Genomic DNA, 21,426 nt, shown 5'->3' with positions numbered 1-21,426 from the left:
TGTGTCACGTGAATACGGCCGGTTAATTTACGTGATATCAGAACGCGTGCATGCGTAATATACACCCGCGCGAGCCTTAACAGTCCACAGAGAACCACACCGGAACACCTCATTATGCCTGCCTTGCATTTCCCAAGATACCGCACAAGTCAGCATTCCTATGCGTAAGCAACGGTTAACACTGGATGGAAAGAGCGGAGTAGTGTTGGAAATCTATCGCAGGGAACAGACCGCACCTTGGAAAGAAGCGGGCCACAAGTGTAAAAATGTCATAAATTGAGTTTAGATGAATACCTGTTGGAGAAAGAGGTTAGAAATTTGTTTCTATAGGACCACAAATCGTGAGCAATAAAATGAGGGCATGGCAAAATTGTGTGCTTGTGGTAGTGAGAAATATAAATGGAACTTTTATTGTATACAGCCACATCATTTTATGGCTGTCTTCTATTACAATTTGTATTTTATGTTTGTGTTTTAAAATCATTTATTTATTTATTTATGTATTTATTAATTTATCTATTTACTTATCTATTTCTTTATCTATTTATGTATTTATTTGGTCGGTCGGCTTGCTTGCTTGCTTCCTTGCTTTTGCTTGCTTTTGCTTGCTTGCTTGCTTTTGCTTGCTTTTGCTTGCTTGCTTGCTTTTGCTTGCTTGCTTGCTTTTGCTTGCTTTTGCTTGCTTTTGCTTGCTTTTGCTTGCTTTTGCTTGCTTTTGCTTGCTTGCTTTCTTTTGCTTGCTTTTGCTTGCTTTTGCTTGCTTGTTTGCTTTTGCTTGCTTTTGCTTGCTTTTGCTTGCTTTTGCTTGCTTTTGCTTGCTTTTGCTTGCTTGCTTTTCCTTGCTTTTGCTTGCTTTTGCTCGCTTGCTTGCTTTTGCTTGCTTTTGCTTGCTTGCTTTTCCTTGCTTTTGCTTGCTTGCTTGCTTTTGCTTGCTTTTGCTTGCTTGCTTGCTTGCTTGCTTTTGCTTGCTTTTGCTTGCTTGCTTGCTTTTGCTTGCTTGCTTGCTTTTGCTTGCTTTTGCTTGCTTGCTTGCTTTTGCTTGCTTTTGCTTGCTTGCTTGCTTTTGCTTGCTTTTGCTTGCTTTTGCTTGCTTGCTCGCTTTTCCTTGCTTTTGCTTGCTTGCTTGCTTTTCCTTGCTTTTGCTTGCTTGCTTGCTTTTCCTTGCTTTTGCTTGCTTGCTTGCTTTTGCTTGCTTGCTTTTGCTTGCTTTTGCTTGCTTTTGCTTGCTTTTGCTTGCTTTTGCTTGCTTTTGCTTGCTTTTGCTTGCTTTTGCTTGCTTGCTTGCTTTTGCTTGCATGCTTGCTTGCTTTTGCTTGCTTGCTTGCTTGCTTGCTTGCTTTTGCTTGCTTTTGCTTGCTTGCTTGCTTTTGCTTGCTTGCTTGCTTTTGCTTGCTTGCTTGCTTTTGCTTGCTTGCTTTTGCTTGCTTTTGCTTGCTTTTGCTTGCTTGCTTGCTTTTGCTTGCTTGCTTTTGCTTGCTTTTGCTTGCTTGCTTGCTTTTGCTTGCTTTTGCTTGCTTTTGCTTGCTTTTGCTTGCTTGCTTTTGCTTGCTTGCTTGCTTTTGCTTGCTTTTGCTTGCTTGCTTGCTTTTGCTTGCTTTTGCTTGCTTGCTTTTGCTTGCTTTTGCTTGCTTGCTTGCTATTGCTTGCTTTTGCTTGCTTGCTTGCTTACTTTTGCTTGCTTGCTTGCTTTTGCTTGCTTTTGCTTGCTTTTGCTTGCTTGCTTTTGCTTGCTTTTGCCTGCCTGCCTGCTTGCTTTTGCCTGCCTGCCTGCCTGCTTATTTATTTATTTGTTTATTTATTTATTTATTTATTTATTTATTTATTTATTTATTTATTTATTTATTTATTTATTTATTTATTTATTTATTTATTTATTTATTTATTTATTTATTTATTTATTTATTTATTTGCTTATTTAACCTGGTGGAGATAAGGCCATGAGGTCTTCTCTTTCCCTCTACCAGGGGATTACAATTACAATATTAAGAATACAAATACATTTATAATTACAATTAATATTAAATTTAAAAAATACAATAAAAATCAAAGTACTAAAAGATTAACTGATTAATATAGGCTAGAGAGTTTATTGTAGAAGTTAAGAACAAAGCAAGATTTCTTTACTTAAGTAAAAATTAAATCTACAATAAAATTGTATAGTAATGAAATTACCGGATATTGAAATATTTTGTGGTAGAATAAGGGATCTGAATAATTTATTTGCAATAAGGGAACTATTTACAAGAAACCATGTCTGAACGAGTCCCAATAATTACTGACAAAGTGCCTAGTAAGTTTTTGTTTGAATTCAATTGTATTTCGACAATCCCTGATGCTAGCAGGTAGCGAATTCCAGAGTCTTGGCAGGGCTATTGTGAAAGAGGATGAGTATGAGAAGGTGCGATGGGATGGTATTGTTAGTAATGTAATTCGAATAGGTATAAACATTACACGTCAAATAAGCAGTGGCGTAGCGTCAATGTAAGCTAAAAAGCTTAGCTTCCCCAGTTAATAATAATTTCATAATAAACCTGCAGTTTATGAACAAAATTATTTATTAATTTTCAAAGAATTTATATTTACGCGTTAAATATTGTGATGCGGCAGCTCAGGATGATTCGTGATGCAGCAGTAAACAAGAAGCCTGCACACACCAGCTTCCAAGCAGACTGGTTTATTTCACTCATTCTTCTGTGTAACCCACCCCGCAGATTTTCCACCCCTTTCTAACTAAACTACCCTGGTCGCAAGGCTCGCAAGAAGCTAGCTTCGACACTGCAAACAATTTAGTTTCCGAGTTATCCCTTTCGTGAGTTGTGTTCAGTCGAAGTGTTAGTGTGCATTGTGGCTGATATAATAAATAATGAGTGAAATAACAGTTCCTGACACTAATTTACTTGAATTTTTAGGACAATTGTATTATCAAAACAGACTTACGAACAAAAGTGCGATTTAAAAAACAAATGACAGTGTATATTTGTTAGAGATATGTGTAAACCATGAAATCATATTTTACTACGTACCATTTGAGGTCATGCATTATTAGTGTTACTTACAAGGTTCCAACCAATCTTCGGACTGCTGACTTGAAATTGACTACTATTTATTGCAAGACTGTATTTTTGTAATACGTTTTCTCATATTGCATGAAAGACAACTTGAATTAGCTTCCCCTGCTCAAAATTTCATGCTACGCCACTGCAAATAAGTAATGTGTATATGAATGAATTTTAAATTAGATGTTTACGTTTCTCGCAAACATTTACTCTTCAAGAAGCTTCAACGCATATCTTATTCGTAATGTGCAAATCACAACAGTGGCTCTTTTCAAGCGGGGCTGTCAATGTATTGTTCTTTATTGTCCCAAGTCGACACTCGGCGTCGTGCCGACCTTACATCTTGGTAGGCCTAATCCAACAACTCGTTACCAGACTGTAACACTCGAATCGTGGTGGCCTGTGTAATATTACAACAAGATCCCGTAACCGGCTAGTTCCTACTACACGCTTTCTCTGCTGCCATAAAGCTGTGCACAGCAATATCCGTGCTCCGTGAAATGCAGAAGTGCGATTTCCAGCGAGTCACGCTCTAATGACTTTCACTTCCGAGGAAAATCATAAATTTATACTCACACTACATGTCGTGTAATTGGAGAGATGCTTATCAGATCAAGATCGTCACAGCAGGTTGGTTCAGGTCTGGCCATCTTCCATAATACTCGAATGTCGTAAATTTCTCTCAAATTGAGATCCTCGCCTAAATTAAGGCCAAACGCTAGTGACAGCATTTCTACTTAAAATTCAACAGGGAAGTTTCTTCTTTTTTTTTTTTTTTTTAGTGGATTATCAACATCAATGATGCATATAATAATTCAAATAATGGACTTAAATTAATAAAAAAAATGGTTTGACATAAATTACCTTTCTATCAACGAAAATAAAACCATCATTATTCCATTCTCATTATCTGAAAAATGTAACAAACCTCCTACATCTATATTAAGTATTATATTACATAATCCTAATTGTTGTCTTATACAGTGTAAATATCCAATTATTAAGGAATCCTCTGAAGTTAAGTATTTAGGCAAAATTTTCGACAATCATTTAAAATGGAACCAACACATTAATTACCTTTGTAATTAATTACGTAAAATAATATATTATTTTGTTTTATTGAGGAATTACTTTTCAATAAGTTTATTACGCACAATACACTTAACTTTATTTCAATCTCTAATTATGTACGGAATTATACAATAGGGTAGCGTATTTAAATCCAATTTTAATCCATTTGATTTATTATAGAAGAAAATAATTAAAATATTTCTTCATAAACCTATTGATTTTCCATCTCAAAAATTGTTTTTAGACTTTAATGTTCTTAAAATAACACATATTTATTATAATGTATTAATAAAATTCATACATAAAAATCGAAATAATATTGAATTGTATTCTCATAGTTATGAAACAAAAAGTATGAATTTTTTAAGATTGTTTGAACCAAAATGCAACACTGTTACAGTATTTAATCATAGTAGTAATTTAGGCCGAAGAATATAATACAAATTTATATTTAAATATCCTAATATTGTCAATTCTAGTAGTTATAGTATTAAATTTAGAAAGTTATGTATGGATTTTATAAAAATTAAAAAATTGTAAATTTAAATTTATATAATCTTATTGCGTAGTAGATATAAGACAAATTGTATTATATACTTCTTAATTTCAATTCAGGAATCCGCCCCTGAGCACGAGTTCTACTCTTTCAGGGTTGAGCTAAATTTTTTCTGTTTATATTATATTTTATGTTACAATTATTAGGAAAATAAATAAATAAATAAAATAAATGGCTATCTAAAGTCTGATGGCCGTGTGCACCATTCTCGATCATCTAACCCGTTTATCAGCAATCACGGAAACATGGTTAATTCTTGACAATGATCAAGTTACAGGAGCGGTGCATCGACATTTTCCCTCGATCAACTCAGTACCGTCAGCTGACGGTACGCTCGCTTGAGAAGAATCATCTGAGCGCTAGGTTACCGCGTATAAAACAGCGAACGAACGCACTCTGTCAATTATCGCTTCGTTTTTGTTTGTCGGACTGTTTTCAAATAACAAGTTTCAATAATCATGGAAGAAAAACAGAAAAGAGCACCGAACTTCTCACAGTTCGAAATGGGAATTCTTTTAGAACTCGTCAGCAATTCTGCATCCATATTAGAGAATAAAAATACAGGTACTGACGGATGTTCTCTAGGAGAAAAGCAGGCTACCTGGTTGGATTTAACCTCACAATTGAATATGAATTATACGTGTTTACATAATTCCACATAATTTGTAACGTAATTTATATAGTGATTATTTCATATTATTGATAATAATTGGGAAAATTTCAGTATACGGATACCTCACTGACAATTATCTTGAAATAGGCTACTAAAAAGAGCAGATTTGTATGTGTTTGTCGAATGCTCATCATCTTGCTTACGAAAAGACACATATCAGTGCCAATAATTTATTTGGGAAAATTTCAGTATACGGATACCTCGCTAACAATTATTTTAAAATAAAATTTAAAAAAAGCAATTCGTTTCTGTATATCGAATACGCATCATCATGCATACGAAAAGGAAGTTTTTAGTGCCAATTTATTTTATGTGCACAAGGTTGGAATTTTGGAGTAAGAGGGAAAGGAAAGTATCCTTGTTCTGAAATTTATCCATTTATTTTGTGTTCACAAGGTTGGAATTTTGGAGTACGAGGGAAAGGAAGGTATCCGTGTAATTTCTCTTAATTCAAGCGTAAATAGCCTAATTGTCCAAAACGTCATGTAGGTTCTAATAGTTTCAAACGGCAAATCTATAGCTAATAAGTGGTATCTCGCATTCTACAAAATGGTCATTTAGTTTTACTATATTATTACTGGCATAGAATAACTACTTTATTATTATGTTAACAAAATTGGATAGTTAGGCCTAAATAATATTTTGTCCTCAAGTAAAGTCCCGATCTTCCAAAGCAGAAACATATATAAAACATTAGTCTATTTTGAGAAAAAAAAACATTTTTATTATTCATCTACAAACTCACTCTTTCTACAATAACACCAATTCTGTTATTTCCGCAGTGATTTGCGTGTTCAAGATACATCATTTCATCTTCAATTCCGTCAAGTACGTCAAATCGTGCCGCCATTATTTATTCGCTCGTTTTCATACTCTCTCTCGCTATCATAATATTCATACTCGATCACACCGCGATAACACGCTAGAAATTCCACTTCACACGTCATCTCTGTATTCCTCATCTTTCACTGTTGCTACCTCTCGTCACTGGAACTCTCTGCCGCCTGAAGTCAAGGGCTGCCGAATATTGAAATCTTTCAAATCCAAGTTAGAAAATTATCTTATGACGAGTTGCCAAACTAACTTACTATTATGACAAGTGTTGTATTGCATGTTTCCACGTATTCACATTTTTTTATGTTCTAGTGATATTTAACTTATTTTATATTTTTGTTTTCATATTTTCCGATAATGGTATATCTCTAATGTGATAAGTTGAGCTATATATAAACATAATTTTCCTTACTGTGTGTACTTAAAAATATTGTATTCATTGTATGCTTTGTACTGCACTATTTTATTACTACTATTAGTATTATTATTACTATTAGGCCTGTTATTATTTTATTTATTATTATTATTAATATTATTATTATCATTATTATTATTATCATTATTATTCTTATTTATTATTATTATTATTATTATTATTATTATTATTATTATTATTATCAATAATTGTCTTATTTTTTATACTTTGTAGGCCTCATTTATTTTTGACCTGCTGTTCACATTTTATTATGCTTTTTTCTTTCTTTCTGTATGTTATATATTATGTCTGATTTCTTCTTACTTGTTGTTTACATTTTATTATTATTATCTTATTCAGTTTTTTGTGTACTTTGTAAATTTGTAGTGTTTCTATAACGCAGTTTTTACTCCTGGTTGAGTGTTAGAGAAGGCCGTATGGCCTTAACTCTGCCAGGTTAAATAAATCATTATTATTATTATTATTATTATTATTATTATTATTATTATTATTTTGGTTTTCTCGACTTGACCATGTTCAATTCAAGATAATCGGTCCCACACCCGTGATCAAATTTGATCATCCAAATCAAGATTTTCAGGTATAACTCCCTGTAAAGTTGATTTGAATAATTTCGAGGGAAAAATTGTTCCGGAGCCGGGTATCGAACCCGGGACCTTTGGTACGTTAAACCAAAGGTCCCGGGTTCGATACCCGGCTCCGGAACAATTTTTCCCTCGAAATTATTCAAATTTGATCATCATCAACTGGCTTGTTTAACTTTGATCGAGATTGATACTCCGCAAATTGGCGTTGAAGATGGTCAAGTGCCCACTTAACCATGGTCAAATTTTAATCGAGAATGATGCACACGGGCATGAATGATATGACGGTGATAAAGCAGCGAAATGAGTGGTAGGACCAGCGCCGGAAGTTACAAAGTATTTGCTCTTAATGGGTTGGGGGAAAACTCCAGAAAAACCTCAACCAAGATTTGAACCCGGGCTCGCTCGTTTCACGGTCAGGCAAGCTAACCGTTACTCCACAGCGGTGGTCAACAGGAAAGTGAAAATTCATCTTCCTCTCGTGGAGATTGTGCTTAAGTTTCATGTGAAAGGTAGTGCATTTTCAGTGACCCATTAAATAATAATAATAATAATAATAATAATAATAATAATAATAATAATAATAATAATAGTAATAATAATAAATGTATTGTGCTTTTTACACAAAAATTAAAATTATGTAATTTATCATTAGCTCACTCTGGAAAAAGCCAAAGATTGTGCTCGGGAATGTTCTTGGAAACATAAAAGTAAAATTACACATGGGTACATTAAATACATTAAGATTATACAGGGACATCATTTTATTTTTACTTCAATTTTTATTGTACCTGAGTTTTTGAATGTACTTCACTCCCACCCCCTCTACTAGTAAACTTCCAACCGTTCTCCAAACAGAACGAGGCCGTGTATGCTGTAATGAGTTAGTGAGTATAGTACGTTCCAGAAATATGTTCGCGTTTTCCAGTGACGAGAGAGCTTTCAATATTGAATCATATTTTCGCGCAGGTACTGTCGTCCGTTTTCCTACGTCGCATCCCGGTTTCCCCCACCAGCTTCTGTTCGCCCCTCTGTAAATCGAACGCACCCACACAACAGGCAGCGAAGTTCGAGATGACGCCGAGATCTAGTTGGCTCTGAGGATGGTGTGAAGAAGCACCGAAACAGCTATAAGTTGCACATGCTTACACAATTAACACGAGTAAGATCGCCATTTAATCAATTATTTAGATGAAAATCGATTTTAAAAATATGAATTTTACTTTCTGCTTTCAAATAGTGAACAAGTGCTATAAGATGAAGTCTACGGAGGTGGGCAATAGGAAGAAGGTGACTGCAGAGGGAGGTATAGCACGAAAGGGTTTATTTCAGTTGTTCTGTGCGCCTTGTTCCGATTACGCATGTTTAACTTGTAAATAGGTCACTGAATCCTTTAAACGTAGTACCGGGTTGATCAACAGCTTTAAAGGAAAGAAACCCAAAGAGCCGCACCTTACAGCCGATGCCCGCACAATGATTGAACATTTAATAGGGAAGCTAGAGTCTCATAAATGTGTAAGCACATGCTAAACGAAAGTCAATTACGATCAGGGCCTTCTGAATCACACCTCATTCATTTGCTTTCGCATCTTTTGTTTTCTATCGTCGCCTGGCAACCTGTGTTTTTGTTATTATCAGTTAATTGTAGGATGAAAACACAACTTAATTTGTGAAATTTCCTAAATTTAGTCAATAAAGATGATTTATGTTCTCTCTTGAATAGTATACACCATTTTAAAATAATTTATGCTCGACCATGCCGAAATGTAGTAATTATACACCTGGTAGCAGTCCTTTAATGCATGTCATTAAAGTACATCTACTCATTAAAGTACAGGTGTTCAGCCAATGACAAGTCAGCTTTGTACCGTTATAAAACCTCAGCCAATGACAAATCAGCTTTGTACCGTTATAAAACCGCAAGTATCGATTATTCTCGGATATGCAATCGAAAGAGAATTAGCGAAAAGTCACGGAGGCTTGGAAATCCAATACTGTCGCAGAAGGTTATGTTCTGTTACTATAATAATTAGCGTTAATTGTAAATAATATTCAAATAAATTCAATTTGTCATCTCGTTTTTCAATGTCTAATTTAATTTCAATGTTATATCAAAGTTAATATTTAGTTTACTCTGTAGGTTCTTATAGGCTATCAAGGTCAATGTGGACATCTGTTCCTCGGAAAAAATCAATACTTTCGCGTCTGCGCACATCTCACAATTTACGAGGTATTGCTCAAGGTCAGTTAGATACAAATAAAATGAATAATTTCAAGTTAGAAATATGGTCGAGCATAAAAAGTCGTATGAAACTCGCCCATAATGGTAATTAAGAAGCTCGTATGAAAATTATGAAACTCGCTTGCGCTCGTTTCATAAACATCCATACTAGCTTCTTAATTACTATCATTATAGGCTCGTTGCATAATGTACTATTAATACACAAACACAATTATTACATGAAATGCTCAATACGTTTTTGTAGCTATATTCTCTTCTCCTCTAATGAACAATAACAATAATCCAGGTTGCCAGGCGACGATAGAAAACAAAGATGCGAAAACAAAGGAATGAGGTATATATACAATTGATTACTCTTTCATATTTAAGTATAAAATATAGGGGTGCCATTTGAAATTTAAAAGTGGGAATGGTTGGAGGTGGGGGGTGAAATATAAAATGCAATTAAGTCTGGTTTCAGTTTTTCCCCTCAATATCTAAATTGACGTGTTTTTTGTTTAAATCGAATTCACTTTAAATAATTAGTTATTTAGACTGAGAAGTTTTGTAGAAAATATGCATCCATAAATAGTTGCTAACCACTAGGATCGCTACTATCGCCCCATTACAGACAATGCGAAATAGTACGGGCACCGTCTACTGTTCCTAGTACCCTCAACAACTCAAGCTTCGTGACTGTATATAGTAGACTGTGGTAATACCACGCTTTGCAATGATTCGTTATTCCCACACTTTTCCTCCTGATTCCTTCTGTCTTCGTCGTCGTTGTTGTGATGGTCTCCAGTCCGGCAATAGACTGATCGGAAGCGATGGTACTATTCAAAGCCCTGACCTCAGAGTCCAGTGAGTTGGCAAAATACTTGCCCTGCACGTGAGTAGAACTCGGCTACAGGTCGCTGATCCAGTCCGATTCAGTGAACAATTATTGGGAAGAGAGCATCCAGGCATGAACTCCAGGAATTGGGTTCAGTTCTCGGCACGGTTAAAATCTTGCACAAGTTCGCTTCAGTGTCATTGCTGTGTGTACCTCGTGATTTAGCAGCAATTCATTAAGAGAGTAGCCATGGAAACGTCGAAATCCAACCGACTTTCAAAAACATCTATATATATAATTTGAACTGGTAATGGAAATTACGGGAAAACGGATTTTAATAAATTACCCCTCATTTTGAAGCTTGAAACCCAAAGTTTTTCAGAAAAATAGTATTTTTCAGTGAAAACGCAATTTTCCTACATTATTTTCCTATTTTCCAAAATCCATCTGTCGTCAGTTTTGAGACATAATGGCTTTTCAGAATAAAACAAAACACAAACACACTACAATAAACATATCACACGAAGGCTACGACCTGTAGGATTGCCGACATATTTAGAGCTCAAATTTAATTGGCTATTAACAACTTCAAGGCTTACTAAAAATAATTTACAGGTCTGATTCTGCGGTGTGTAATTTTCTGAGTACAGCTGTGCATTGGATATTAAAATCTACAAAACTTGAGGTGATGTAATGACATTATTACCATTAGAAAATAAATATTATTATAATTAATGCCATGATGTGACTAATTTTCATTACTTACACATATTAATGCTATATTGATGATATGAAAGTGAAATGTTTTGGGGTTATATACTGTAAGTAGACGTAGAGAATATATGAAATTAGATCTTCATTTCTATAATTTACTGAGTGACTGCTATGTAGTATAACTACAAAACTTACGCAAGATACTATTATTATTAAAAATGAAATATTTTTATAGTTATTAATCAAGTGGGGGCTTTAGTATTTTTTAAACCTTAAAGTATACAACATTATATACTCGTTTCATAATATTCATTTTTCATTCACAATTTTCTGCTCAACAGCAGGTCTTTCACTCCAAACCCAGCATTCTCCTATCTTTCCTATATCTGTCTTCCTTTTAATCTCCGTATACGATCCATATATTATCTTAATGTTGTCTATCATCTGCTATCCTCTTCTGCCCGGAACAATTTCCCGTTCACCATTCCTTCCAGTACATCCTTCAGTAGGCAGTTTCTTCTTAGCCAGTGGCCCAGCCAATTTCTTTTTCTCTTCTTGATCAGTTTCAGTATTATTTTTTCTTCACCCGCTCTTCCTAGAACAGTTTCATTTCATTTCATTTCTGTCCATTTCACGCGCCGCATTCTTCTCCATATCCACATTTCAAATGCTTTCATAATATACTTTTTAAATATTCATTTCATCAAAAATTTTGTGTACAAAAATTGTTGCAAATAACTCAATGTTATGGCAGTGTTGTTACAAAAATATTGATTGAGGTAAGTTTACTAAATATGACAAAAACATTTCTTTATAATGTTCGTTCACATACTTGAAATTTCACATAAAATTTTCAATCATGTCAGTGACTTGTCCCATGTAAACTTTATTTAATTCACATGCTTATGAATTTCTACTAAAATTTTATACATAAAAGAAGCGTCTACAGAGAATTGTTAAAATAATAGATGCTCAAAATGAGATTCATCCACGGTCAAACCAGGTCCCAGTCTTTCAATAGAAACGTCCATTGTCTTTCTCACAAGGAGTGATGAGTCCCATCGCATCTGAAGTTCTTAATTTCAACCATATGAATTAAATTTTTGTATGTACCTATACGTAAAAATTAAATAAATATTTTTAAAAATGTAAAAATTAATATAAGGTGCAATTGCAAAAGAAGTGTGCTTGCCACACTGTGTGTACCGGAATCAATATTTTTGTAAGGATACTGTCATAACATTAAGCGGGATATTTGCAACTGCTTCCGTACCTAATATTTTTTTTTTTTGTAAAGCTAATATATAAAAAGTTAGGAATGATATTCTACATTTAATTTATACTCTCTGTGTAAAAAAAATGTGCATACACAACTTACTTACTTACAAATGGCTTTTAAGGAACTCGCAGGTTCATTGCCGCCCTCACATAAGCCCGTCATCGGTCCCTATCAGTGCAAGATTAATCCAGTCTCTATCATCATATTCCACCTCCCTCAAATCCATTTTAATATTATCCTCCCATCTACGTCTCGGCCTCTCCAAAGGTCTTTTTCCCTCCGGTTTCACAACTGATAAGCTCTATACGCATTTCTGGATTCGCCCATACGTGCTACATACCCTGCCTATCTCAAAGATGTACATATAATGCAATAATTTCTAATAATACTGTGCTTACAAAAATTGGCATTTAAAATAGATATGAACGTTAACATATATTAGTGGTACATATAAATTTCTTTCTTTCAACTCTAAACCTTTAAATTCTTCTTACATTTGTTCACTCTTACCTTTAATTTTGAAAGAAATGATAAACCAGCTCTATCCTATATATCCTGTATGTACCGCTTTTGCATAGAAGAGAAACTAAATTCGCAACGACAAGTACAAATAATAATTATATATAAAATATTTAATTTCATCTAGGAACACTTTTATTCGTAGATATTAACTAATGCTCTTCATTTATCAATCTATTCTACATAAAACAATAAGTTACTAGGAAAAACGTGTAAAAATTCTATTCGATGCTGACAGGCTTGCCATTCTGCTTCAGTCGCGACAGAGTCCAGTCCCATCTCCCGATGAAACCTCAGAAACCTCTCTAAGTTCAGAGCCACCATTTTATGTTTCTGATTTCAAGTAATGATACATTAATTTTAATAAAATTCATTATATTTTATGTGCATCATTCCGGGACAAATTGACTCATAGATTTTTTATTTTATTGGGTTATTTTACGACGCTGTATCAACATCTAGGTTATTTAGCGTCTGAATGAAATGAAGGTGATAATGCCAGTGAAATGAGTCCGGGGTCCAGCACCGAAAGTTACCCAGCATTTGCTCGTATTGGGTTGAGGGAAAACCCCGGAAAAAACCTCAACAAGGTAACTTGCCCCGACCGGGATTCGAACCCGGGCCACCTGGTTTCGCTGCCAGACGCGCTGACCGTTACTCCACAGGTGTGGACTTGACTTGAGTCGTCCAATAGTTAGGTGAAATCGTTGCATATAGACAGAGACAAACAGAAGGCGTGCCCAAAATCATTTCTCGGTAATGTAGACACGAAAAGTTTGTAAATAGCTTTTTCTTATCATAAAAACAATATAAAGAGGATGATGATAGTTCATTTGCGTTACACTATGAAAGCTTATAACATCAGTAGTGTTCAAGTGAGTTTGTGGTTTGGGTGTGCCGATTTTCGTTCATTTGAATCTGAATAGATTTATTGAATCGAACTAGGTGCATTAGAGTTGTGCCAAATTAAGCTCATTTTTGTTGGTTTCGGGTATTGTTATGTTGGGAGATGCGGTAATGGACAGGAAAGTGGATGATGGTGTTTCATTACACAAGACCGTCTTCATAATGTACAGGATTTGAGGTGAGTGAAAATTGAAAACAATTAGATTGAAATTATGTATTTATTAACTTTCTTTGGTACACGAAAGCAATGGTAAGGTTTTTCGTAATCACAAAATAACTCAATTTAATTTGCAAAACAAACTTAAAGAAGAATCAGAGAATGCAGCGAAATAAATAAGAAATAGGTACAATGGAAGTAAAGAATGCGAAATTGCAGCATTTTAATAAATACTTGTTCTATTGTAGCAAAGTTTAAATTAACAATAAATAAATTAAATACATTGAGTTAAAAGGCAAACACATCATGCTAGTAATCGATATTAAAATTATTGATCAGCCTGAATAAATAAGATATTAAGATCAGAGAGACGTTGTATCTTAAGATGCAATATTTCAGAGTTTAACAGCATTTCTTGTGATAGGCTATTCCACAAATTGGACGATGAAAGTTTTGAATAATGATCCTTAAATATATGTTGTTGGCATAATCCATAAAGAACCTCGCATTTGCTATGTCTATAGACAGATCCACTAATGGACTAATCTTTTCATGTTTAAGAATAATAAAGTTTCTAAACCTCAAGTAAGATTATTGCAAAGAAAATTGTCCTTTTTTAATTAATTTTAAGGCTATTAGAGAATAAGGAATACATTTCTTGAAGAATGTCGATAATAATAATTTTCAATTGTTTTAAAATAATAATTAATATGCGAAAATTCCAACAGTGTTTGATTTTTTTAAGAAATTGTTTCCTAGCAACAAGTATTTTATATCAGTATTAAATAATATGAGTAAAAATTGCAACTGTTTATGAATACAAATGAAAACGACTTTCAATTATTTTAAAGGACAGAAATGTGAAAACTGCAATTATTGTATTTGAAAAGAAACGACAGGTTTCTTAGTAATGATTTTCAACTATTTAAAAACAAGAGTGGCATGAAATTTTGGATTGTATTAAAACATAAATTGTTTAAGTGAAATTGTAACTAATTAACTTACATTAAAATGGCGCGTAAATTGTAACTGTAACGATATACAAATAAGGAGTTGCTTTTAACGTAAATGGTGACGGTTCTCTCTTACTTTAAAACAACAGAAGTGTGAAACATACAATGTTGTCTCAGCGTAAAACAGTTGCTCAATAGAAATGATTGTCGGTTCTTTAAGCAGAAGTGTGTAAATTAGTAGTATGTTAACGGAGATACCTACTTAACAACGCTCACATTAAAGATTTCTCAATTGTTTTAAAATAACAGAAGCATCACTACAGAAACAGAACTGTTGCAGTAAAGGGTTGCAGTTTCTAAGAAACGTTAATAATAATGATTTTCAACAAAAGAAGTACGGAAATTGTAATTCCACCAGTTTATAGGACAGTTATTACTTAGTAATTTGAGTTGAAGCAAAAATTGTAACGGCAATGGAGGATGATGTTCAGCAGTAAGAGAAAGTAACTATTTTAAGTTATTCTTTTAAGTAATTCTTACTCAGTAGAAGTGCGACACTCTCAGGTATCAATTAATTTCTAAATTATTGGCACTGTAATCGTGTTGCACCGAAATGACAGCAACGTGAGCTATAGCCTATCTCGAGGGTAAGGAAAAGAAGAAAGAGGGCAACAAGTGTTACGTGACGGTGATGGGACGCTGGAGCTGTGCGCTGTACGCCATCTTGTGGGCTTGTTCCGTGGTGTCCTCTGAGAAAGACCGCGCCCAAGAAGCTGGGGATTCTTCAGAGGACCTGCTACTGCCCTCGTGGTGGGTGAGCTTCTTGAGGGCCACGAGAGAGGACAGCACCAGCGCTACCTTGGCGACGACGAGGGCCTTGAAAGCGAGGGCAGCCAAGCTCTTGAAGGCGATGGGGCCCACGGTGGCGGCAGCGGCGGCAAGTCCCATCATCAGGTAGCCGATCATCTTCTTCTTGCCACGTCTGCGGCCTGGAACGCGGTTTACATACTCTTACACTACTGACGTACGAGGACGTGTAAAGGTGATGACACAACAAATAGAAGATAACAGTAACGTGATCATGCAGCGTAAGCGAATTCCTAGTCTACATACGATGGCAATAAGGTTAGCGCACTCCAGAAGGAATGCTAACAATAACGGAACAAGAAACACGGGCGCTAGAAAAAAGGCGAGTGGTGATAAAAAGAGAAACCAAGATTCAGGAAATTATAGGGAAGAAAGTAGTGAAAAGAATAAGGGTGCAAGTGTAAGTGGAAATCTAGTAGGTGAAAGTGAAAGCGTGGAGGGGGGAAATAAAAGAGGAATAGAAGAAGAAATAAATAGAAAGACAGACATAGAAATAAGGCAGAGACGAACAGTAAAGAAAGATCAGAACCTGCGACAGCTGAGGATATAGCAGAGGTATTAGATATGATTTAAAAGTGTGGGGATGTGATCAAAAACTGCAAGTGAAACTGGAAAAGATCGAGAAGTATAGGGGAGAGAGAAAGTGTATAAGCAAATGTGTAGAATAAAATATAAGTATTTATAGGAAGTGAGAATAGTGACAAAGGATTAGGTGTAAGCAGAATAGTGAGAAAGTGAAAGTGAGCGCAATTAGGAATGAGTGATAATAGTGAGAAAGGGCTAAGAGAAGTGTACAAGTGACAGCATAAAATTAGTATTAACATTTGAACGTTGGCACATTAAATTAATATAAGAGAAATATATGAGAAAAGGTCAAAGAACAAATAGGACAAATAATTCAATATGATAATTTATAGAGAAAAATTGAAATTGAGATTTTAGTGAATAATAGTTAGAGGGAAAAGGGGGTGTGAAAGGTGTATATAACATTAGATATATTAGGATTAATGAACAAATAGAGAATAGCAAATAAAATGTAGGAGAAATACTGAAGGGAAGATTGACCAAGTAACAAAAAAGGTACATAGTGTAATTGGGAGTATTTGTGTAGACGTGTACTTCAAATAATGTGTTATTGTATAATGTGTTAATGGTGGCACCGGATACAGAAATATGAGATACACCATTACATGCAAAGAAATGCTGTGACGAAATATATCATATCATACTCTTACACGTAGTTAATGGGATGGGTGTGGGAAAAAAGAGAAAATAATAGAAGAAATGTATGGCGTAATGTGAAGATGCGTTTAATTGATATCGAGAGGCAAGAGATTGAGCTCCAATGTTCGGAAAAATCCTTACTACATACAATCAGATCTCATAATTAATTGGGGGAGGTGTGACTACATAAATTCTTGTAACAAAGACAGTAGAGCAGGTTTAGCGTGGCCTAAGATTGGAGGTATGGAAGGGTAACAAAATTGTCAACGAAGGAGAGCGCCTTTGTCCACTGTGCGGGGAAAAGGACTCCTGGAGACATTTTACTACAGTGTGTCGAAACGGAACATATCCGGAGAAAGTATCTACCACCCTCGATGCTAAGTCAGAATAGGAGTTCGCTTGCATGTATTGACCTCATGGGGAATAGAGAATGCGAACAAAAGACTGGATTGTTCCTCTTGAAGGCGAGACAGATTAGAACTCCAGCTGTTGAAGTTCATGATGAGAAATGACGAAGGGATAATGGTAACTACTGAATTATACACTTGTATGCCTGTTTGTATATTAGGTTAGGATGTATTATAAAATGTGTTTTGTTTGTGCCATTTTTATATTAATCTCTGTGTACTTTAGAAGAGTGGTTGTATCTAATCATAGGTGAGGGGGGTGAAACTTACAAAGTAGGACTTGCTTTAGGTACAAAGCACGTACGGACAAAACACCCGTGCATTGGATTTAAGAGAAAGTTTTGGTAATATAGTACAGACCGATTATTTAGTCCTGACAGCTCAGCGACGCAAAAGAGGGGAAGTAATCGGAGGAGTGGGGAGAGTTCCGGAGTAGAGATAAGGGCGAGCAGTCGGTAAAGGCAAGCCAGTGAATAAACCAAACACCCCTTGGCGTAACTAAATGGACTCGCCTGTCCCACGCGCACATCTCCGGTGACTGTCAGGGCTAAATAATCGTACTGTACATCTGTATGTATAATATTGCTCAATAAATCCATCTATCTACCGACATGTAGTTTTCTTTGGAGACCATGCACTATGTTATGGCCACGAATTTCGAGCACTGAGGAACATGATTTTTCTCTCTGTAGACTTGAAAGCAAGGTGAATGTCCTACCAATGGGTTACTAGCCGAGAAGTAGAACTCCAGTGGTAGGGCTGCTACCTTTAGCCTCTGGACAGGCCTATTAATGGGTTAGCATTTCCTCCAATCCCGATTGAACGGCTACAACACCGTGATTTTGTCCCGAGAGAGTCGTTTTTTCAGAAACAGGTTGTACCACATGAAGGTGAGTATGGTATTTAGATAGAATGTGAGTCAATAGAATATAATGTTGCAGGATATCGAAACAGATGCTCCGGTACATCCCCATAGGAAGAAGATATGTGGGTCGACCATTCCGAAGATTTATTTTATTGCGTTATTTTACGACGCTGTATCAACATCTAGGTTATTTAGCGTCTGAATGATATGAAGGTGATAATGCCGGTGAAATGAGTCCGGGGTCCAGCACCGAAAGTTACCCATCATTTGCTCCTATTGGGTTGAGGGAAAACCCCGGAAAAAACCTCAACCAGGTAACTTGCCCCGACCGGGATTCGAACCCGGGCCACCTGGTTTCGCAGCCAGACGCGCTGACCGTTACTCCACAGGTGTGGACTATTCCGAAGATGGCGGGAGACCGTAACAGGACAGAAGGCCTATTACTCGACAGCCAGATGATGATGATGATGATGATGATGATGATAATGATGATGATGAGGTTCATGCTTGGTATGATCACAAGCTACGTTTTTGACTCAGAACAACGTCTTTCTTCTCACTACATATGAGAGAGTAACTTTAGAATTGACCGTAACATAAAAATGCAACTCCCTCCCTTGTTACCGTCTTTCCTTCTTTCTACTTGCATTCCCCTTGTTCTCCTTGCCTTCTCTTTTTCTTCTGTTATTCCATTTCATTTCTTTATATTCCCCTTTCCCATTCAGGGATGGACTCAAGCCCGATTCTCCCTTCTAATCCTCATAACATGCCGGTGACTTGCAACACAAACTTATCCACAAAAAAATTTACTTGTACATTTCGGGACTTGAACCCGGGTCTCCGCCGTGAAGAGCGGACACAGTAATTCTTAAGTGTGAGTCATCAATTCCAGCTAAAATAAATAAACTTTGGTTTTCTGAAGCATACTTTCACACCTCTGAGACTATTAATCTGTTTTTAGTTCAAGTGCTTGGTCAGATATGAAGACCCTGATATGCAATACAGATTTTGTTACATTACTGATTAACAAGGCACGTAGTCATGGAAAGGTTGTAATGGATAATTGCTTAAATCATGACACTAAAAACAGAAGTGTCCCAAGAGAACCTGCTTTAACGTTGGTTTTGTCCACCACAATTATTATCCAATTGGATATCTAAGGATTTGAACCTCTGTGTTGGTATCACTTGTCAGGTTCAGACCTGTCTTCGGACAGTTGACTAAACAACATGAGAAACAAAGATGAAGATAATCATATGTTGAGTAACACACATACTAATAATTGAATATCGTCGTCGTTCCTACAATAACTCCTATGTGACATATTTATCGATTTTCAGATTTTTGCTCTATTAAATAGCTTAAATAGTGATATAGCAAATAATAAAATCTCCTATATGTAATTATATTTCTTTGTTTCGAAAATGTAACCATTCACAGTCTCCTATGTACGGCTGCCATAGGATGAATAAATATATTTTTTCCTCCTACTGAAAAATTGTATGTTTTGCACATAGGAGTTATTGCAGGAACAACGACGATATGCAGAACAGAGATAGTAAATGTTAACGAAGGGCAGCGTTTAGATTGACAATTAATAGAGACAGAGTTTCAACAGAATTATAGCGTCTGTTAAAGGTAGAAAATAAGAATAAAAATAGTTCACCTAAGAATATAAGAAGAGCAATATTTCACCTAAGAAAATAAGAAGATAAATATTTCACCTAAGAAAATAAAAAGAAGAATATTTTACCTAAGAAAATAAGAAGTGGAATAATTCACGTAAGAATATAAGAAGAGTAATATTTCACCTAAGAAAATAAGAAGAAGAATAGTTCACCTAAGAAAATAAGAAGAGAAATATTTCACCTATGTCCGATGGAAGCTCAGTTAATTAGACAACTGGCAGCTTCTTATCGAAGGTACAGTGTTCGATCAGGGACGGATTGTGTTAAATTTGTGGTTGACAAAGAGAATTTTAGTATTTTCCAAATACTTTTGGTTCCTTTCCGTCTTATTTCACTATTGCTCCAATATTTAATTCGATGGAAAATATCAAAATGTTGCAAAATTATGCAAACAAAGCAATCTTTCTGTTACCAAACTGTCAGAGAAAGAGACATAGACAATGAAAACGATAGCAAAAGAATATGAAAATGGAACACATTTGAATTGCAATTTATAATAATAATAATAATAATAATAATAATAATAATAATAATAATAATAAGAAGAAGAAGAAGAAGAAGAAGAAGAAATAACTAAATAATTTAATCAAACTGAACACTGTAAATAAAATTCAAGCTGTTTTATAGGTCGAAGATAAAATCTTCTAAGCAAAATTATAATATAAGTTCTATTAAAGGTTGATCTGTTTCCGGAAGAGAAATAAAAATAAGAAGAAACGATAACGATTGTGGAAGCTTTGCATACCTTCCTCGACGGCCTTCTCACTGAAATCCATGACTAGAGTATGGCTGTCAAGGAAGTTGGTGAGACGGTCATAGATCATCTGGTCCAGTCTATCACTCTTGCCATCCAAGTCCCTGGGGAGAGTAGCTTCGACCTCAGCCTCGCTAGGGACAGGGACGTCATCCTCTCCCTCCTCACGAGCCAGGGACACTCCAGAGAAGAGTGGGATATTCTGCAATCGGGCCACTCGATCCAAGAACGTGACTGCCTTCTTCTTGAGACAAGAGACTCCATCGTCGCTCTTGATGCAGTCGTCCAGAACTCTCTGCATCACCCTGTATTCGGCACTGTCTGAAGATGGCATCCATGAAGAAGTTCCTGCGTCTTCGTGTGGCTCCAGAGCTCTGGAATTCATCCTGGACTGGAACGATACCGGTCTCCACATATCGGACGACAGCTTCGGCAGAGATATTCCTGTATCCACAAGGCTCACCAAGATGAGAACAGCCACTTTAACTAAGGCATGGTAAGACAGCATTGTTGTGGCCACAGAAGCACTCACTGCACAGTTGTGAATAGGTGAAGAGGAGCTGGAGAACTGATGCTGATTTGCGGCCCGTGTTGGGCTTTTAAACTGTCTCGGATGTTGTCATTCGCGCGTCGATAGTATGTGGTGCATGAAACTGGATTTTTCGGGCATACTATTGGTGCTGGGAGAGAAAATGTGTAATTTTTGCAGCGAAACTACGCAGATAAGATGAAAACGATATCTTCCTACGATGGCTGATTCTGTGTTTATGGTTTCATAACTCGCGATGCGTGGACCATGACTCCCTACACACACACACACGTTTAAT

At 35.7% G+C, this 21,426-nt stretch overlaps 1 protein-coding gene across 1 annotated transcript; it reads right to left on the bottom strand.

The window, feature by feature from the left end:
• Positions 1–14,676: 14,676 nt before the first annotated feature.
• On the bottom strand, positions 14,677–21,155 carry LOC138705702 (uncharacterized). Its single transcript, XM_069834276.1, has 2 exons — positions 20,591–21,155; positions 14,677–15,783 (listed from the first exon to the last, which is right to left on the bottom strand). Exons 1-2 carry the CDS (start codon positions 21,105–21,107, stop codon positions 15,473–15,475), a joined length of 828 nt encoding a protein of 275 aa, XP_069690377.1. The 5' UTR covers positions 21,108–21,155; the 3' UTR covers positions 14,677–15,472.
• Between the last annotated feature and the right edge of the window lie 271 nt (positions 21,156–21,426).

The sequence above is a fragment of the Periplaneta americana genome, chromosome 9 (genome assembly GCF_040183065.1).
Source record: "Periplaneta americana isolate PAMFEO1 chromosome 9, P.americana_PAMFEO1_priV1, whole genome shotgun sequence".
NCBI classification, from domain to species: domain Eukaryota; kingdom Metazoa; phylum Arthropoda; class Insecta; order Blattodea; family Blattidae; genus Periplaneta; species Periplaneta americana.
The sequence above is the reverse complement of the archived record's forward strand: the minus strand, read 5'-3'. Positions and strand labels throughout refer to the sequence as shown.

Coding starts and splice junctions, on each gene's coding strand:
- LOC138705702 (XM_069834276.1), bottom strand. CDS start 21,107: ATGCTGTCTTACCATGCCTTAGTTAAAGTGGCTGTTCTCATCTTGGTG. Junction 15,784..20,590: donor TGAGAAGGCCGTCGAGGAAG/GTATGCAAAGCT, acceptor ACCGCGTTCCAG/GCCGCAGACGTGGCAAGAAG.